We start from the raw sequence: 15,483 nt of genomic DNA on the forward strand, positions 1-15,483 counted from the left end.
ACATAATGGTGTTTGAGGGACAGTTGAGAATGGGGCAGAGTTATTGCTTTGAGACCACATCCCGTTTCAAGAGCATTTATAAAGCACCTGATGTCTTAGGTATCCGAAATACAGGGAAAGCGCGTAAAGCACACTACCAGACCCCACAGCGGCAACAGAGGGGAAATCAAATTCCAAGCGGGTTGACTTGCGACCAGTCTCTGAGTTACCAGACGGAGCTTCCCGGGACGACGTTGGCGTTAAAATGTTCATGACACCGAGAGTCTCTCTGGCTTGAAGGCCCACAGTGAAATCGGGTCCCTCCTGGCTTTGTGGGAGCAGAGTAGCCGGAAACATTCCTCCCGTAGAGCCCTCCGCTCCCTGGACTGGAGCCTGAAGCCTGTGTTTGTCCATCACCCGAGTACTCTGGACCCACTGCTCCCAGAAGCATTCAAACCATGCCAAGCGGGTGTTGCATAAAAAACACACACACACACACAACCACGATAAAAGCTTGTGTGTTCGGCAAATATAAGCGGGTGAGCGGGCCGAGCGTCGCTCAGTCGCCGAGGGGGGAGCTGACGTTCTGCTTCGTCCAGCTGAACGCAAGCAGTGGACATGGAGAAGGTCAACTCCATGGACTTTGGAGAATTTGTGGATGTGTTCGGGAATGTCGTTGAGAGATGCCCTCTGATTGCGGCTGCTGTGTGGTCCCAGCGCCCGTTCTCCAACTCGGAAGATTTAGAGAAGCACTTTTTTGCCTTTATTGACGCCCTTCCACAGTCAGGTGAGGCTGCGGCATTAGACGCCGAGAGTCTGTGCGAAGGGCTCTCAAGCGTATTTACCCGAATGGTTTGAGATATTTTAGCCTAGTTGCTTATCGCTGACGTATCGATTGGTATTTTTATCGTAAGGCTCGATCTCCTTAGACTCGGTCAATGAGGGTCAGACGCTTGCGAGGTGTCAGGTTGGAGGTAGAATTGCCGAGGTAGGTCGGCTCGGGTAAAGGGGTTGTTAAATATCAAAGCCACGAGGTCACGACGCGAGAGGAACAGGCACCGTTCTCCTCGGGCCTCGCAGCCCCACAGAGGCCAAAGGTCAGGCTGAGGGCCCACCCTCTCTTAGCCAAGTGTGTTGGCTCTGGGAATGTCCTGTATGCAAGAGAGGAGACAGCACGGTATCAGAATATCTCAGGAGCCCAGGGGAAAGAGCAAATGGCTGACATTTTTACCAGAAAGGGCCAGTTTGGACTGGACCACCGAGGAAAGTAGACTCACTCAGATCAGCAACTCCCTAAGGGAGTGAAGAGGAAAAGACAAAAATCTGAAGGAATTCCTCTGGCGAAAGGGAGAGAAATTGTTGATTTCCTCTGGCTAGAGAGAGACAAGGCGACCCTTGCGGGTGTGGGGTGAGGAGGGTGGAGGTTTAGGCTTACCCCAAGTGACTCAGAGTGACACAGGGCCTCACAGGGATTCAGAGACCGAGGGTTAGAGTCAGGGCTGCTTCCGGGGCTGTTCGGGTATCTTCGGAAAAGCCTGAAGGGAGGCGAGGGGCAAGGGCTGCCTTCACAGAGGGGCTCCCACAGAGGCCTGGTGTGGGGGGCGGGGGGGAGAAGAGGACCTCCACGGTCTTCTCCTCCATAATGAGGCCAACGGACAGTCTTGCCCATCCGTCCAGAGTCTGACATCCGGGGTGGTTTCCGAACGTCCCCCAAATAAGGAACTCGTTTTAATTGATTTGGGGCACATCTAGCAAGAGGAGAGGATCGTGTTATAAAATCAAACGGACAGAAATGTTGACAGTCACCCCCTTCTCGGGGCCTCTCTCAGCTCTGCCACTGGGCTCGGGCATTCGTGGGGCTGAAGGACACCAAAGCCTTGTGACCGATGACTCACAGGATGGTCAGTCCCAGCTTGATGAGCCGAGAGGCTCCCCGTGTCAGCATACAGCCTGCAGAACAAGCTGGAAAGAGTAAGAGGCTACCAGAGCCCATGTTCTAAATGTCTGACAGGAAAAGGCAGGTCAAATGGAAGGCTTCTAGGCCAGAGGGGAAAAATAATTTTTAAAGGGTGTGAATGCCTTATGAATGGCATTTTTTCTATCATGTTAAAAAAAAATAAAGGAAAAAAATTCCATGATCTGTCTCAATACCTAAGGGGTGGTAGGGCTGGGGAGGGAAAGGACTGCGTGGATAATTCAAACCCAGTATTCACTGCTTTATCCAGTTATTCAACATTTATTTAGGGCTTACGGTGCCAAGAACTTAGATAATAAAATTAAAATTTCCCTATTTCCGTCTTCTCTCTCATCAGCAGTCACTCCAATCAGTTTGAGCTGAGGTTCTCGTTAAGGTTAGTTAAGGTCTGGTTAAGGTGAAATCCAATCACAGTCCTGAGCAAAGCGGGATATGGGGATTGGCATTCACCCCCTCCCTCCTGAGGCTTGTATTTGATCCCTCTCCTAACTCAGTGGGAGCTCCGTATTCTGGTCGGTGTCAGAATCCTACATCGCTCAGTGAATAGGGACTTAATATCGAATGCATGAAACGATTCAGAAGATGAGATCGTAAGATGATTTTGAAAGGTGATGGATCCTGGTACCCTCTCCCCACACATTTCACCTGGAGCGACTTTAGTGACAGGTCCATGGGACAAAATGACCAGAGGGAGCTGGGGTCACTGGGGTGTTTGCTCCCTTCTGCATCAGACACCGTTCTTTGCAGGGACCTCCTTATGTGGATCCTGCTTCTCAGTCCTCTGCCAGTGTCCACATTCTCTTAGGCAGCTGGGAGCAGGGCTTCAAAGCTATAAGGGTGGTTACTTTGTATCTAATCACCTCCATGATGTTGGAGAGGCAACGTGAGCGATGAAAATAATAATAGCGAAAATGCATTTAACCCTTACTTTTGGTGTATTTCAGGCACTTTTGTAAACACTTTCCATTTGTTAACTCATTTAATCCTTATGATAATCTTATAAAACAAGCATTATCATTATCATATCCATCTTACAGATGAGAAAACAGAGGAACAGAAAGGATAAATAACTTGATCAAGAACACACAGCTAGAAAGTGGCAGAACCGGGATTCAAACCTTGATGGTCAAGCCAGCAGCTTTTGAAGCATTTTTTAGAGAATCAGAACAGTCTAAAAAGAGTTGCTAGGGAGTTCTTTTATTCATTCACTAATTTATTCAATTCATATTAATGCTTGATGTCCCAGATCCTATGTTGGGTTATTTCAATAAGCAAATGAAACGGGATTTACTGCATAGTCTAGCTTTAATCTGCAGAGTTGGGAATGTAATAGAGTCTTTTAATCCCATAACGAAAAGAGGCCTTAAAAGAAAGTTCGGGATAGGGTGATCTACCTGGTCAAGGATTTGTTTTATACATGATCTAAGAAAATCCTCTACAATTAGCAGAAAACAAAATCTTGTTTGTAGAGTAAACCAAGGTTGACAATCCACTCCGGTTACACTATGAGGATTATTGGTCAGTAGGTGGCAGTCCAGGATTAATATTCAGTTCCAGCACTGATTGGCCAAGCACCCTTTCAAGCCAATCAGTTCCTGATTTCCGGCCAAGGGGCGTGGAGAAAATAAAGGGAAGACAGTTGAAACACACACACACACACACACACACACACACCCCAATTCAGTACTAATTTGTGTTAAAATCAAAGATAAAAAGTGCATCTCCTTGTGACATTTCAGAATTGCAATAATGCCATAATTTATTATTTAATACTTCTTTCAGAACATAGTTGTTGAATGAATAAAAAAGATACTAATAATTCCCTGAAATGCAGGCTATCAGGTATTTAGAAGAGGCTGTTCAAATGTGTTCAATCAAAAGATATATATGGCACTCCTTCCCAAAAGTGATGTGTCGGTCAAGCGCCCACTGTGCCCCAGGAATTGTCCCAGGCGTTGTGGACAAGACAAGTGCCTACCTTCAACGAGTTTACATTCTAGTAGAGAGAGACTGGATTAACATAAGTAAATGAGATAATTTCACATTCTAAAAAAGTATTAGAAGAAAATATGTAATAAAATAAGTCTTTCTTAGGAAGTGACACTGGAGTCCCAAAAACCAAAAGATGAGAAGAAAGCGGTCTAAGCTCCAGGAGAAAGCCATCTTAGAAAAGGAACCTGAGACTTTTTGGATCCAGGTGTCATAAAAAGAAAAACAAACTGATGGCATTTGAAGCCATGAGTCCCAGTGAGGACACCTGGGCATTTGTGCAAATACAGAGGGGAAGAGAAGTAAGTACTGAGTCCTGGGTACTTCAGTGTTAGTGATCTGGCAGAACAGGAACCAATGACGAAAGTAGGTGAGTGATGATAATCTTTTAAGAAGGACAGAGGAACAACCATATGACATTCTCTCAAGAGGCTGAGGAAGAAGACAGGAGAACAGGCCGCTGGGTTTGGGCAAGATGGCCATCATCTGTGACCTTGATGAGCGCAGACTGGATGGCGGGTGGGACTGAAAGCTTGATAGAGTGAACCTGGAATAGGAGGTGAGAAACCCTTTGAGGTGTTTGCTGTAAGGAGGAGCAGAGATATAGGGAGAAGCTAGAGGGCAATAGGGAATCAAGGGAGAGTTTAATTTTGTTGGTGGGACGAGTGACTCTAAGGCGTGTTCGTGGTTGCTGAGGATAAGGCAGTGCCGGGAGTGAGGGGGGAAGAAATGGATGTTTGAAATTATAGTCTTGATATGAAAAGAGGACCAGCTTCAAGAACACAACAGATGGGGGGGGGGCGCCTGGGTGGCTCAGCTGGTTAAGCGACCTACTTGAAGCCTCCAACTCTGGCTCAGGTCATTATCTTCTTGAGTTCCAGCCCCACATCGGGCTCTCTGCTGTCAGCACAGAGTGTGGTTCTGATCCTCTGTCTTCCTCTCTCTCTGCCCCTCCCTTGTGCATGTGCCTTCTCTCTCTCAAAAATAAACATCAACACACACACACACACACACACACACACCAGAAGGAATAGATGATCCATTGTACCAGCAGGGAGAACACACTAGTTGGTCCCGATGTAGGGACCCTGGTGGCCTCTAATGGGATTCCAAGCCAGTTGCCTGCTCTGCTCTCCTATTAAAACGAAGAGTGTCCGCTTTGTGCCAGGAACTCTCCTAGATGCAAAGATTGATGACTTGTGGTCACAGCAAATAAGACACGTCTACCCCTACATCCCTGCGTGTGCCATGCCAAAGGCACAGGCCGTAGGATTTCAGGAAAGACTGAAGAAAACAGGCAGCATTGAAATGGTCCGGCCAACCCAGGACAATCGACTGACCTGGCCAGTGCGCAGCCCGGTGCGGCTGGGTCAGCGTCATCCCGGATAGTACTCCAGGGATCAGTGGTGGGGAGAAAAGGTGGAGTCCTGGGCTGGCCCGGATCACATTCTGTTTTTTTCCTGAGCTACCGTCGTCTGCTGGCCCCCTTGCACCTTTTTTTTTTTTTGTCTCTAATCTGCAGCTGTGTATATGGGTCGCAGGTGTGCGTGCGTGCGTGTGTGCGTGTGTGCGCGCGCGCGTGTGTTTTCTTCTTCTCTTTGCCCTGCCCTTCTCTGGGCCTCCCTTCTCTTCTCTTCCCCCTACCTTCCCCACAAACAGTGTAAAACACAGGTTCAGTCCTAGGCAAACATTAACCCCAGACGGTGTTTTCAAGAGGGGAGACAACCCAGGGGAGTGAGAAGCGAGGTGCAAGAACGAGGAGGAAAGGGGCAGGTGTGGCGCGCGTGGGACCGGGCCCCCGCTGCGCGGCCTCCAGTCTCTGCTCCGAGGTCCCCTAGGGGAGTCCGCTCGGGGCTGTATGGGGACGAACGCTAGCCCCACGCCAACGGCTCCCCGCCAATAACTACTTTCCCCCAAGCTTGAGCTGGGCCTCTAGAGAATAAGAAATAGGGGGGAAAGGAAGTCAAGACGGGGTCGGTCAGAAGACTGGGTCACGGTCCCCCTCGCCTAAAGGCTGCTTGGAAAGCCTGAATATGCAAGGAGGGGGCGCCAAGGAGAGCTCTCTGGGTCAGGACCTGTAGAGATGCTCAGGACTCTATTTCCCCTCCCCAGTCTGCCGTTTGCTGGGGGGCCAGGGCTGGGTGGGTGCGGAGGGAATTCGGATTCGGAGTGGTGGATGGTCTCCGGGCACAGCCTCCAGGACCTGGGGCGGGGATCAGTGCAGGTAGGGAATTTAACACCTTCATTTTCGCCCCACCCGGACCCGGGAAAAGAAGCACCTAGCATTTGCAGTGCCCCGGGACAGGACCCATGAGAAGGGGCCTAAAATAGTGGTGTCGTAGAGATGGAATTACGGGGGACACGACTTTCGTTTAAAACGCCCTTTAACCTTGGAGGGACGGCCAATGCCCCCCAAGTCGCCTGGTATTTGAGCTACTAGCCAAGTGACCTTGGGCAGGTCCCCTAATCCGTTCTGAGCCTCCATGGAATCCTCCCTTAAAAGCAGAAGGTCCGGTTCTCCTGACCTGGACCCTGGTCTGTGAGTTGGATGGTGCAATCCCAACCAACTTTTAAGTGGGCAGAAACCGTAAGGTTTGAGTAAGGGGAGGTTTTATGCCGTATTTCAAACGAGTTTTAAATGATCTCCGTCTCCAACAGAGCTCCTGACTCATCTCAGCGCCAGAGTCAGATGCTTCGGCCCCACAGTCCAGTTAGAATGTTTACTACGACTAATAAGAACGGCTGTTTCTTGGATGTTTGCTAGTATTAGGTGCTGCGTTGGGGGGGGGGGGGAATGAATTGTCTCCAATCCTCATAACGACTCGGCAAGTTAGGTGTCATTACCCTCCTCGTACAGATTATGGCTGGCTGCTTACCATATCGGAAATCTTGCCCAGCCTTGAGCATTTGAATTCTGATTTGAGAGAGCTAAGCAAAAATGGTTGGTCAGGGTTCACGGAAACTCCCCGGATTAGGATGTAAAAGCTCAGGCATTACACCAGGGGGTTCCACTTTTAAGCCTCGGAGATTATGAGAAGCTATCTTGCAAGAAAACTCCAAGTTGTTCTCTGCGCTGTCTTTAGGATCTATATTTGGAGAAAGGGAATGAGCCTCAGACGGCGGGTGGGCTGGGGGGGGGGGGCGGTGGGTGGAGGGGAGGAGGGTGGGTGGGAAGGGGGCGTTATTTTCCTAAAAGGAGGAGAGCCACTTTCATTCAAAAGGCTGTGGAAATCCGGCTGGAAATGAGTTTCTTTGCAGTTAATCATCTCTAAGTTTCTCTGGATGCTTCATTCCAGACGCCCCAACCTCACACTTAGGATCACAAAATCCTGGACGTTTATTTGCCGAGCCCCATGGATGTTATCCCCGTTGGGCCCTCCCCGCCCTTCTCCTTTGGAACGGAACGAAACCCATTCGGTGGCTTTTGCAGGAAGTCTTCAGGCCCCCGCGTCCGGCCCTCTCCGACATCAAAGCCCCCTCGAGAGCAAAGGACTTTGAAAAGATACGAAACGCTCGGGCTCCTTATCGCGTCCCTGCTCCCTCCCGAGCAAGTCGTAAATTCCGAGCCTCGGAGGCCTCTCCCCTCCGCTCTTCTTGCCCCAAGGTCTCAAAGGACAAGCCTGTCACTTCCCGCCCCGCCCCTGGGTCCGGGCCCAGGCCGAAGGAGCTGGCACCGAGGGGCGCAAGGTTCGGGACGTGTTCGAGGGGCTGCGGCGGTGGGCGCCCCCGCAATCCAGGACACCCCTCGTTGCCCTTCGTCACCTCCAGAAGACCCTGCGTCTCCCCCCTCCCCGCCCTCCCCCAAGCCCCCCATCGGGCGGGGCGGGAGGCCGGCCGGCAGCCCCGTGCGCCCTCTCCGCCGTCTCCGCCGCGCGCTGACGCGTCCCCGCTGCGTGTCTGTGCTTCCCCGCAGGCCAAGAGGGCATCCTGCGCTGCCACCCGGACCTGGCGGGCCGCGAGCTGCAGCAGGGCACGCTCACTGCGGAGTCGCGGCGGGAGCAGAGGGGCGCGGGCCTGATGAGCCTGGACGCGGCCGAGCGGCTCCGGCTGGCGGAGCTCAACGCTCAGTACCGCGCGCGCTTCGGCTTCCCCTTCGTGCTCGCCGCGCGTCTCAGCGACCCGGCGGCGGTGCCGGGGGAGCTGGCGCGCCGGCTGCAGCGCCCGCCCGCCGAGGAGCTGCGCACCGCCCTGGGCGAGGTGAAGAAGATCGGCCGCCTGCGCCTCGCCGACCTCCTCGGCGCCGCCGGCCTCGCCGGACCGTAGCGGGCGCGCGAGCCCGGGACCCCGGGCGCGCGTCGGGACCGGCCGCGGCGGGCGGCTGGCGCGGGCCCGGAGCGGCGTCCACACGCGCACGGAGGGAGGGGAGCGGCGGAGCCATCGGGCGAGTAATGAGCCCCTTTGTCCACCCACCCAGCCGCCCACCCGCGCACGCTTTGCCAACGTATCTGTAGGGGGTCGCGCTTCGCCCCGATTGAGCCAGCTCACTGCTTCGATTCTACACTCCCTTTGCAGCCCGTTTGACGCCACCGGCCTTTGGCTCCCCATCCCCTCCTGCTAAGCCCGAGCCGCAAGGCAAAAACGGGCGGAAAAAGGAATCTTTTCTTCCGCAGCGGTGTGTCTGTTTGTTTTCTTCTTCTCCCCCCTCATTTGCCGCACCCGACATTTACAGGCGAGCGGAAGGCGTTTTCTCACTCTGGGGCGCCTGCTGGAAGCTGGAGCCAGGAAGGAGAAACACTGGTGCGGGGCCTTGGTGCCGGGGAGGCCGCGTGTGGGGGAAGGTGGGCAGGAGGGAGCCCCGTGATGGGCCGACGTTGGGAAGGCGCCCCGTGGGGGCAGGCGGAGTAGCTGGCACGGTCGCCCTTGAGAGAGGGTTGGGAGTGGGGCGTCTCCAGGCCGGATGGGCCCAAAAGTCAGGGGCAGGCGGCCTCCCCGGCTCTCCCAGAGGTCGGCCCTTGAGAGCTGACTGGTCAGACCCTCAGGCTGCCACGGGAGACCCGTCGGTCATTACAAAGTTAACAATAAAATAAATAATAATTTAATAGCACTGACTGAGCAGTGCCGCACATTCTAGCCCGAGGTGAACGTGAGAAACCCTCCCCCCCAGAGGGCTGACAAAGCAGGTGATGGAGAAAAATCGGTGCCCAGGGAAATCTTTCTGGCCAGAGTAAGCTGTTCCGGGGAGCTTCTGAACCCTGGGGCTCCTGAGCCCCCCTGCAGACCGGACAGCTGTCTACACTGAGGGCCAAAATTCCACTCGTGCAGGACGGGCTCATCGTATTCCCTCTCTCTCAGCCCCACACACTGGAAGGTCTACCCGACCCCAGCGAACCTAAGTTTCCGTTGGCAGAGGAGAGAAACAAGCCGTACCCCTCCTCTTCCATGCGGATAGGGTGAGAAAGGAAGGCAGAATCTGGCCCTTGGAAGACTGGAACCTCCATTAGTGACCAGCCCCCCCCCCCCAAGCCCCCCCCCCCCGCCCCTTCCAGGTAAGCAGCAGCAGCAGCAAGAAAACCTTTTCATAAAAAGCCAGCGTGGTCAGGCTGCAGTCCCACAGACAGAAGCCACCCTGGCCGCCCCAGGTACTTCAGTCAAGGAGCCTCAATCCCTTTGCCACCTTGCAGGTGTTTTCCGCTAGTGGTAAGGGCGAACGGAGGCCAGAAGCTGGTGGCCGGGCTAGGTTGGGGTGCCAGGGAAGTGAGCTGCGGCTACCAGCATCCCTGTAGACTAAGGCCTCCTTGGCCTGGGCCTGGGCCAGACGCCTTTCTGGAAGCAGGAGCATCAGGTGCACACAACAAAGGCAGCTTGATGACTCAGTTCCTGCGCTCTAGGACCCTATGGTGGCAACAGTGGGCCCCTGGGGCCTGGGGCTAGACGCCTGCCTCACTTTAGCCAAGGTAACTTGGGGGCTTTACTGACACACACAAGAAATCTTTGGCCTGACAGAGGGCTTTCTGCCCCAGGATACAAGCGCCACAGGCCGGGCCTGAGATTCTGACTAATCCAGTGTATTCAAGCCCCCCTGTCCAACCCTAGGATGAGTCAGTCTCTTAAATAGAGGGGCCCCAGCTGCAGAGTCTGGACTGTCCGTGTAAATGTGCTCAAGCTAAGATAGTCAGGCTTCCCGCGGGGGAGGACTTGCAGCCGTATTTTTAGACCGAGTGTCCGTGAGATCCTCTGGGGCACGACCTGGGTGTCCTCAATCACACAGTTACATTTCAAAGCTTGCCAGAAATTGTTTATTTCTGCAGGAGGGGGTACGGGCTGGGGAAGACTCTGGATCCACCCCTTCAAAGGAGCTGGGAGGGGGAGGGGGACGGGGAAGAAGGACTGGCCGAGGATGCCTCTTACCAACGCTGCTGAGCGCTTGCAGTCTTGAGGGCAGGACGCAGGATGCGGGACGCGCACGCCCGGGTGGGAAGGGCCCTGGCCAAAGCCACAGGTAGCTCTTGCTTTTTTCTCCGGTAGGAGCAAAGAGGCAGGGGCCGCCCTTGCCCGGGCGGGTCAGCCGTGGCTGCCATGGTCTGGCAGCAGAGGTTTCTGTGGCCACCTCTTGGCTCACACAGCATCGCGTCCTGGCTTTGGCCTGGCGGAGATGTTTCTCATTTCCGCGCTCCGGTGCGCAGGATGCGGGAGACAAACCCGGACTTCTGAGGCCGGGGGCCACGGTCTGGGTCCTGGGCGTGCGCACCAGCCGGGACAGCGGGGTGGCCCAACGCGCCCCCGCGAGCGTCCGGGAGCCCAGAAGTGGCTGGTGCAGAGTCTAGGGTTCTTAATTTCATACTTTACTTATTAATTTGTTAAAGCGCGCGCGCGCGCGCGCGCACACACACACACACACACACACCCCACAATGGCAATACTAAAAACGGCTGGAAGGCGAAGAGCTGATTTCACTCTTCCTAACCCTCCCAACCCCTCCATGCTACCTTCCCAGGTTGGGGAACTGCTTCGCCAATTCTCACCTCTCCCTTAAAACGTCCAAGCCAGCCCGCCCGGCCATCACTCTTGGCAAAAAGACCTGAGAGCTTTCCTGCTAGGAATTCACGAGCCCAATCCGAGCCTGGTATTCACGTATGTCACCGGGAAACGGAATGGGGCCTTCCTTGTATTTACCCAAAGAAGTAGGCTTTTTGGTCTGTGTGTCCAAAAGATGTCCACAGACAACTGTCATGGGAAGAAGGGGGGGGGCAGACAGCACAACTGATTTGCATACATTTCTTTACTCATTTTAAATTTCAGGGATCAGGCTTAGGATATCAGTTCCAATTCAAAAATAAAGAGCTCTTTTCAGAAAGTATTTACCGGAGGACAAGAGCAGGTGGTAATTGGCGAAAAATCTGGGAAGGAATTTATGGAAAATTTGTCATTCGATAAACTAATGAACGGCAGTTAGCAGGTGCCTGTGAAAGAGAGATATAAGTGGGATGTGGAAGGTAGTCAGAACGGTGGAACAGCAGAACCTGATTGTTCTGGCCCTACTTGGCGTAGGGTGTGGGAGTGTGGATTCCGGGAATCATGCTAGTTGGTTTTGGGTTTCCAGGGTGGCACCAGAAGCCTTAGTAATAATTAACATCTGTACAGAGTCCTACGCGTTGCCCAAAATGGACTTATAGGAGCTCATTTAGTTGTAGTGACTGGAACAGCTAGCTGTGTGACCTTGGGAAAGGCGCTCAACCTCTCTGAGCTTCAGGTTTCTCCTTTATAAACTGGAAGTGCTACATGGACAGTAAGTCCTTTGTCTCCCCTCCAGAGAGAGTAGCTTCCCAAAGGGCCCAGTGACTCAAGGAGAACTGAACCTTATCTGAGCTCCTTCCCTCGGCCTCATAAAGCCTACTGTGCAAGGTTTCCTCGGAACATATTTTCATATGATAAGCAAAAGTCCCTCTAGGCACAGACGTTGGTGAGCGGACAAATGGTAACCAAAGGCCTTCCACGTCAAAACCAAGTGATAACGTTTAGCTGTTGCTGGCCTGAGAGCTTGATTTCTCTCTCAGCATCGCGGGTTTTCCTCTGGGGTGAGACCCCCCCCAAGGCCCTCTCCCTCGAGGGACTTTAAATCATTCTCCGTGCTTGCCCACCACAAGGAGCTAGAGTGGTTCATCCAATCCCCACACAGTGACCACAGACTCTAATTTCAGAAGAAAGAACGAAAATGGGCAACTGCCATTTATTTGCGTGACATTTACCCAATGAGCAAAACCAGACTTCGGCACCTCTCTCAGGGCTCATCTCCCTAAATCTCCTGCCTTTAACAGTATATTTTTGGATCGAAGATCATGACAAAAAAAAATGTATATTCCTTGCCTTGGATAAGAAACCTTGGAGGTTACTCCACGGGAGGAATAAGGCAGTGCATTTCCTCACTCCCCTGCACCCTGTCCCCTGAGCGGTAAAACTCTAGTCCACTAGTGACCTCCCACGAATTCGGGAGCTTTTCCTCAGGTACAGAAGACCAGACACTCGGTTTGCTTGCGGGGGCGGGGGGGACATTCTTGACACCAGTGGGGGCAGGGACACATCTGCTCTTGGGAATGAAGCCTGGGCAGCTGTGGACAGCTGCGGCCCCTCCCTGCTGTTCAGAATGAACACGTTGGGACCCATTGTGGCCTGATGGGGCCGAAAGGACACTGCCATCGATTTCCTTCCCAGAGATGTTAGCCGAGTGGGCCGCGGCCGGGCAAGGTGGGGTTGTTGCGGTCAAACCACTCGTTATTCAGCCCTTCCTTTGTGCGAGGGAGTTGCCGATTGCGTGTCTGATTGCGGGTGGTGGCTGACGAGCTCCCTCAATGCCAAGTGAAGAAGAGATGAACTCATTCCTCCACAGCAGTATAGCTCGCCAAGCCGAACGATTTTATCCTGCAACACTGTCTTCTTTTTCGCTCTTCCTTAATTACCCTGACAAGCCAGATCAATGCAGGGTGAGGGTTTCCTGTGCAGAAGAGAGGAAGGATAGGAGCAGTTGCACTGTTTGAATAATTTCCTTGATCTCAACGGGATTCAGAAAGCAGACGTGCATGCTAAGGTGGAGAGAGATGGTCTGCCCTATCAGGCTTACAAGGGCCACAGGCTCCCTGCTTTTCAAGAGCCACAAATATGGGGAAAGAACACCCCCCCCCCCAACGCCGGCCCAAGCTAGAGCAAACACTGGGGACCTTTGAGCAGGGAGAGAGTCCTGTCAATGATCTGTGGATTCAAGGAGTGTCTCATCTGCCCAGAGGAGCAGCCCGCCCCCTTCCTGTGCCTCCCTGCACCCCCCAACACACACCCCTTGCCCCTGCCCTTGCCACCAGCCGGAATTCTGGAAGCCCCTGACCCTCTCCAAGGAATGTTGAATGGCCTTTACAACGTTAGCAACAAAGAGACCACGTCCCTTTGATAACCGTTGTGGCTGCCCTGTGGTCTTCCTGATGCTTTATTTACCTGAGTCTCTTTCTTCCCACCCTCTCCTGCCCTTAAAAGCCTGCTTTGGCTCAGACTCCACGGGGTCACAGCTTCAGCCCCACCCCAGCCCCAGCCCCAAGCTTTCCACAAGTTTGCCTCATCCAGAGCCGTTTGCTGAAGGCTTCTCTGGTAGGGCAGCCAGTTGGAGACCAGAGGTACTGGCTGGAAAAAAAACCTTGATCCAGAGAAGTTGGGGCCAACTATCCCAGGAGGTTCTCAGCTCAGGCCAAAGGTTCTAAGAAAGGCACCAAGCACCTTGGGTCCGGGACTGAGAAGGCTCTCCCCCAGGGTCTCCTGCGGGTGGCACCCCCGTCCTCCCAGGGCCACACATCTGCACCCAAAGGCTGGTAGAGTCCCATCCAGAGGAGGCCCCCAGAGGATAGGCACCTGGTGAAGACCTACCAGAAAGGCTAAGCCATCAACATGAAAAGACACCCAAGCTTCCTTCTCATCAGCCACCATCCACCCCTTTCTGACTGCTCTTGGCACCCTGCCCTTTGGGGACCCAGATGGGCCTCTTGGTTGAGAGTGCGGCCGGATGTGAAGGGACACTTCCACTCTGAGGAGCTTATCCAAGGACATCAGTATTGGCTCCTTTCTCCTCATCAAACAGCCCAGACCCCAGGACCTTGGGCAGGGTCATGCTACTGCCCTGCAGGCCCATTTTCCATTAAGAAAACCAATTGGTTTTTCACCACGATTTCCTTTCTCCAGCTCTCACACCCCAAGAGAGCCTCAGGTTGCCTGGGGTCCAGCCAGCTCTGGGGCCTGGCGTGACCCCTAGGGCCAGAGCGACCCTGGCTGCTCCCAAAGCATTTGGGCGGGCAGGCCAGAGCCCTTTCTCCGGGGCAGAGCACAGAGACACAGCTGGAAAACCGGGACAATTAGCCAGCGGCCGGCGGCCGGGCCATAAAAACGCAGGAAGCGGCCACTGCAGGGCGGAGGGAATGGCTGTCCCCAATAAAGCGATTGTTCCAAAGAATGCCCACATTCCGAAGACACAGGCTTGAGCCTGGGCCTCGGCTTCCAGAGCTCGAGGCTTGGGAGGGGGTTGTGGGGGACAGAAAGAGGAATTGTGTCTCCAGGAAGAGGAGGAAGATGTTTGCTAGATCAAAAGTCTGAAGTGCCCACCACTTAACCTCCCACATTCCCACCCCATCAGGACTGCAGACTCTCCCTTTCGCTCCCCCTCCCCCAACTCAGTGATTTGGGTTCTGCAATGGGGCTTGCGATCTTTTTTCCCTGTTTTATTTCTTGAGCTGTCCCATGAACTCAGCTGTCCGGACCAGGCTCGGTAGGTCCACTTGGAGGACTTGCCCGCCACCACCCCCCCACCCCCGTCTTCCACCTCTTGGGGGCTCAGCTATCTGACCTACCCCCGCCCCGCAGACTGCTGATTGTAACCAACCTCCTTAGGAAACGCAGACGAGAAGAACCAGCAAGCCGGGGATCCCTCAGCCCTGGGCTTGTTCACATCCAACTTGGGCCTGGCCTCCCTCCGCTATGCAGCTTTGGTGGGTGTCTGTAAAACGGAGGTGGTGACAACACCAGCTCAGTTCCCCACTTAGGGAGATGTGAGGATCGAGGCAGGTAAAGGGCACTGGAAAAAAGCTCCAGAGACGAGAAGGTGAAGAAGTGACAACCGCCCAAGAGCGCTTGACAATGAGAACCGACAAGTGCAGCTGTGGAGATGGGCGGCTAGTGTCCCGCTGGTCCCGGAGCGCCCGAAGCCGCCCAGGCAGCTTGCCCAGTCCCCGGACCGGGCCTCTGCGATCCTCAAATCCTAGTCTGGTGGCACTGTCTGGGCTCGGAGAGAAAGCTTGGAAGGCCACCACGGGGCTGCTCCCTGCAGTGGCTACACGGAGCCGGGGCCGGGCGCGTGCGCAAGACAGATCTGGTCGCCTTGCGCTCCTGTCCCGGCAGTTCCCAAGCCAGGCCTCACAGCACTGGTCCCCGCAGCTGCCACTGAGCCCGTGGGGCCCCCGACACAGCGCTTCAAAGTTGGTCCTTTCTCAACTTTTCTTCACTAGGAGCTCTTCAGAAGCAATCATTAGTAACAGCCCGGGTTCCCTGCCCATCTCCTAGAGACGAAAAACGAT

The 15,483-nt window shown here is 54.1% G+C and overlaps 1 protein-coding gene across 1 annotated transcript; it reads left to right on the forward strand.

The window, feature by feature from the left end:
• Positions 1-582: 582 nt before the first annotated feature.
• Positions 583-8,921, forward strand: URAD (ureidoimidazoline (2-oxo-4-hydroxy-4-carboxy-5-) decarboxylase; the record flags this gene model as incomplete). Its single annotated transcript, XM_058699150.1, has 2 exons — positions 583-766; positions 7,857-8,921. Coding segments are annotated over 2 exons (534 nt in total), but the record flags the coding sequence as incomplete, so codon positions are not given.
• Positions 8,922-15,483: the final 6,562 nt, after the last annotated feature.

The sequence above is a fragment of the Neofelis nebulosa genome, chromosome 1, assembly GCF_028018385.1.
Source record: "Neofelis nebulosa isolate mNeoNeb1 chromosome 1, mNeoNeb1.pri, whole genome shotgun sequence".
NCBI lineage: Eukaryota > Metazoa > Chordata > Mammalia > Carnivora > Felidae > Neofelis > Neofelis nebulosa.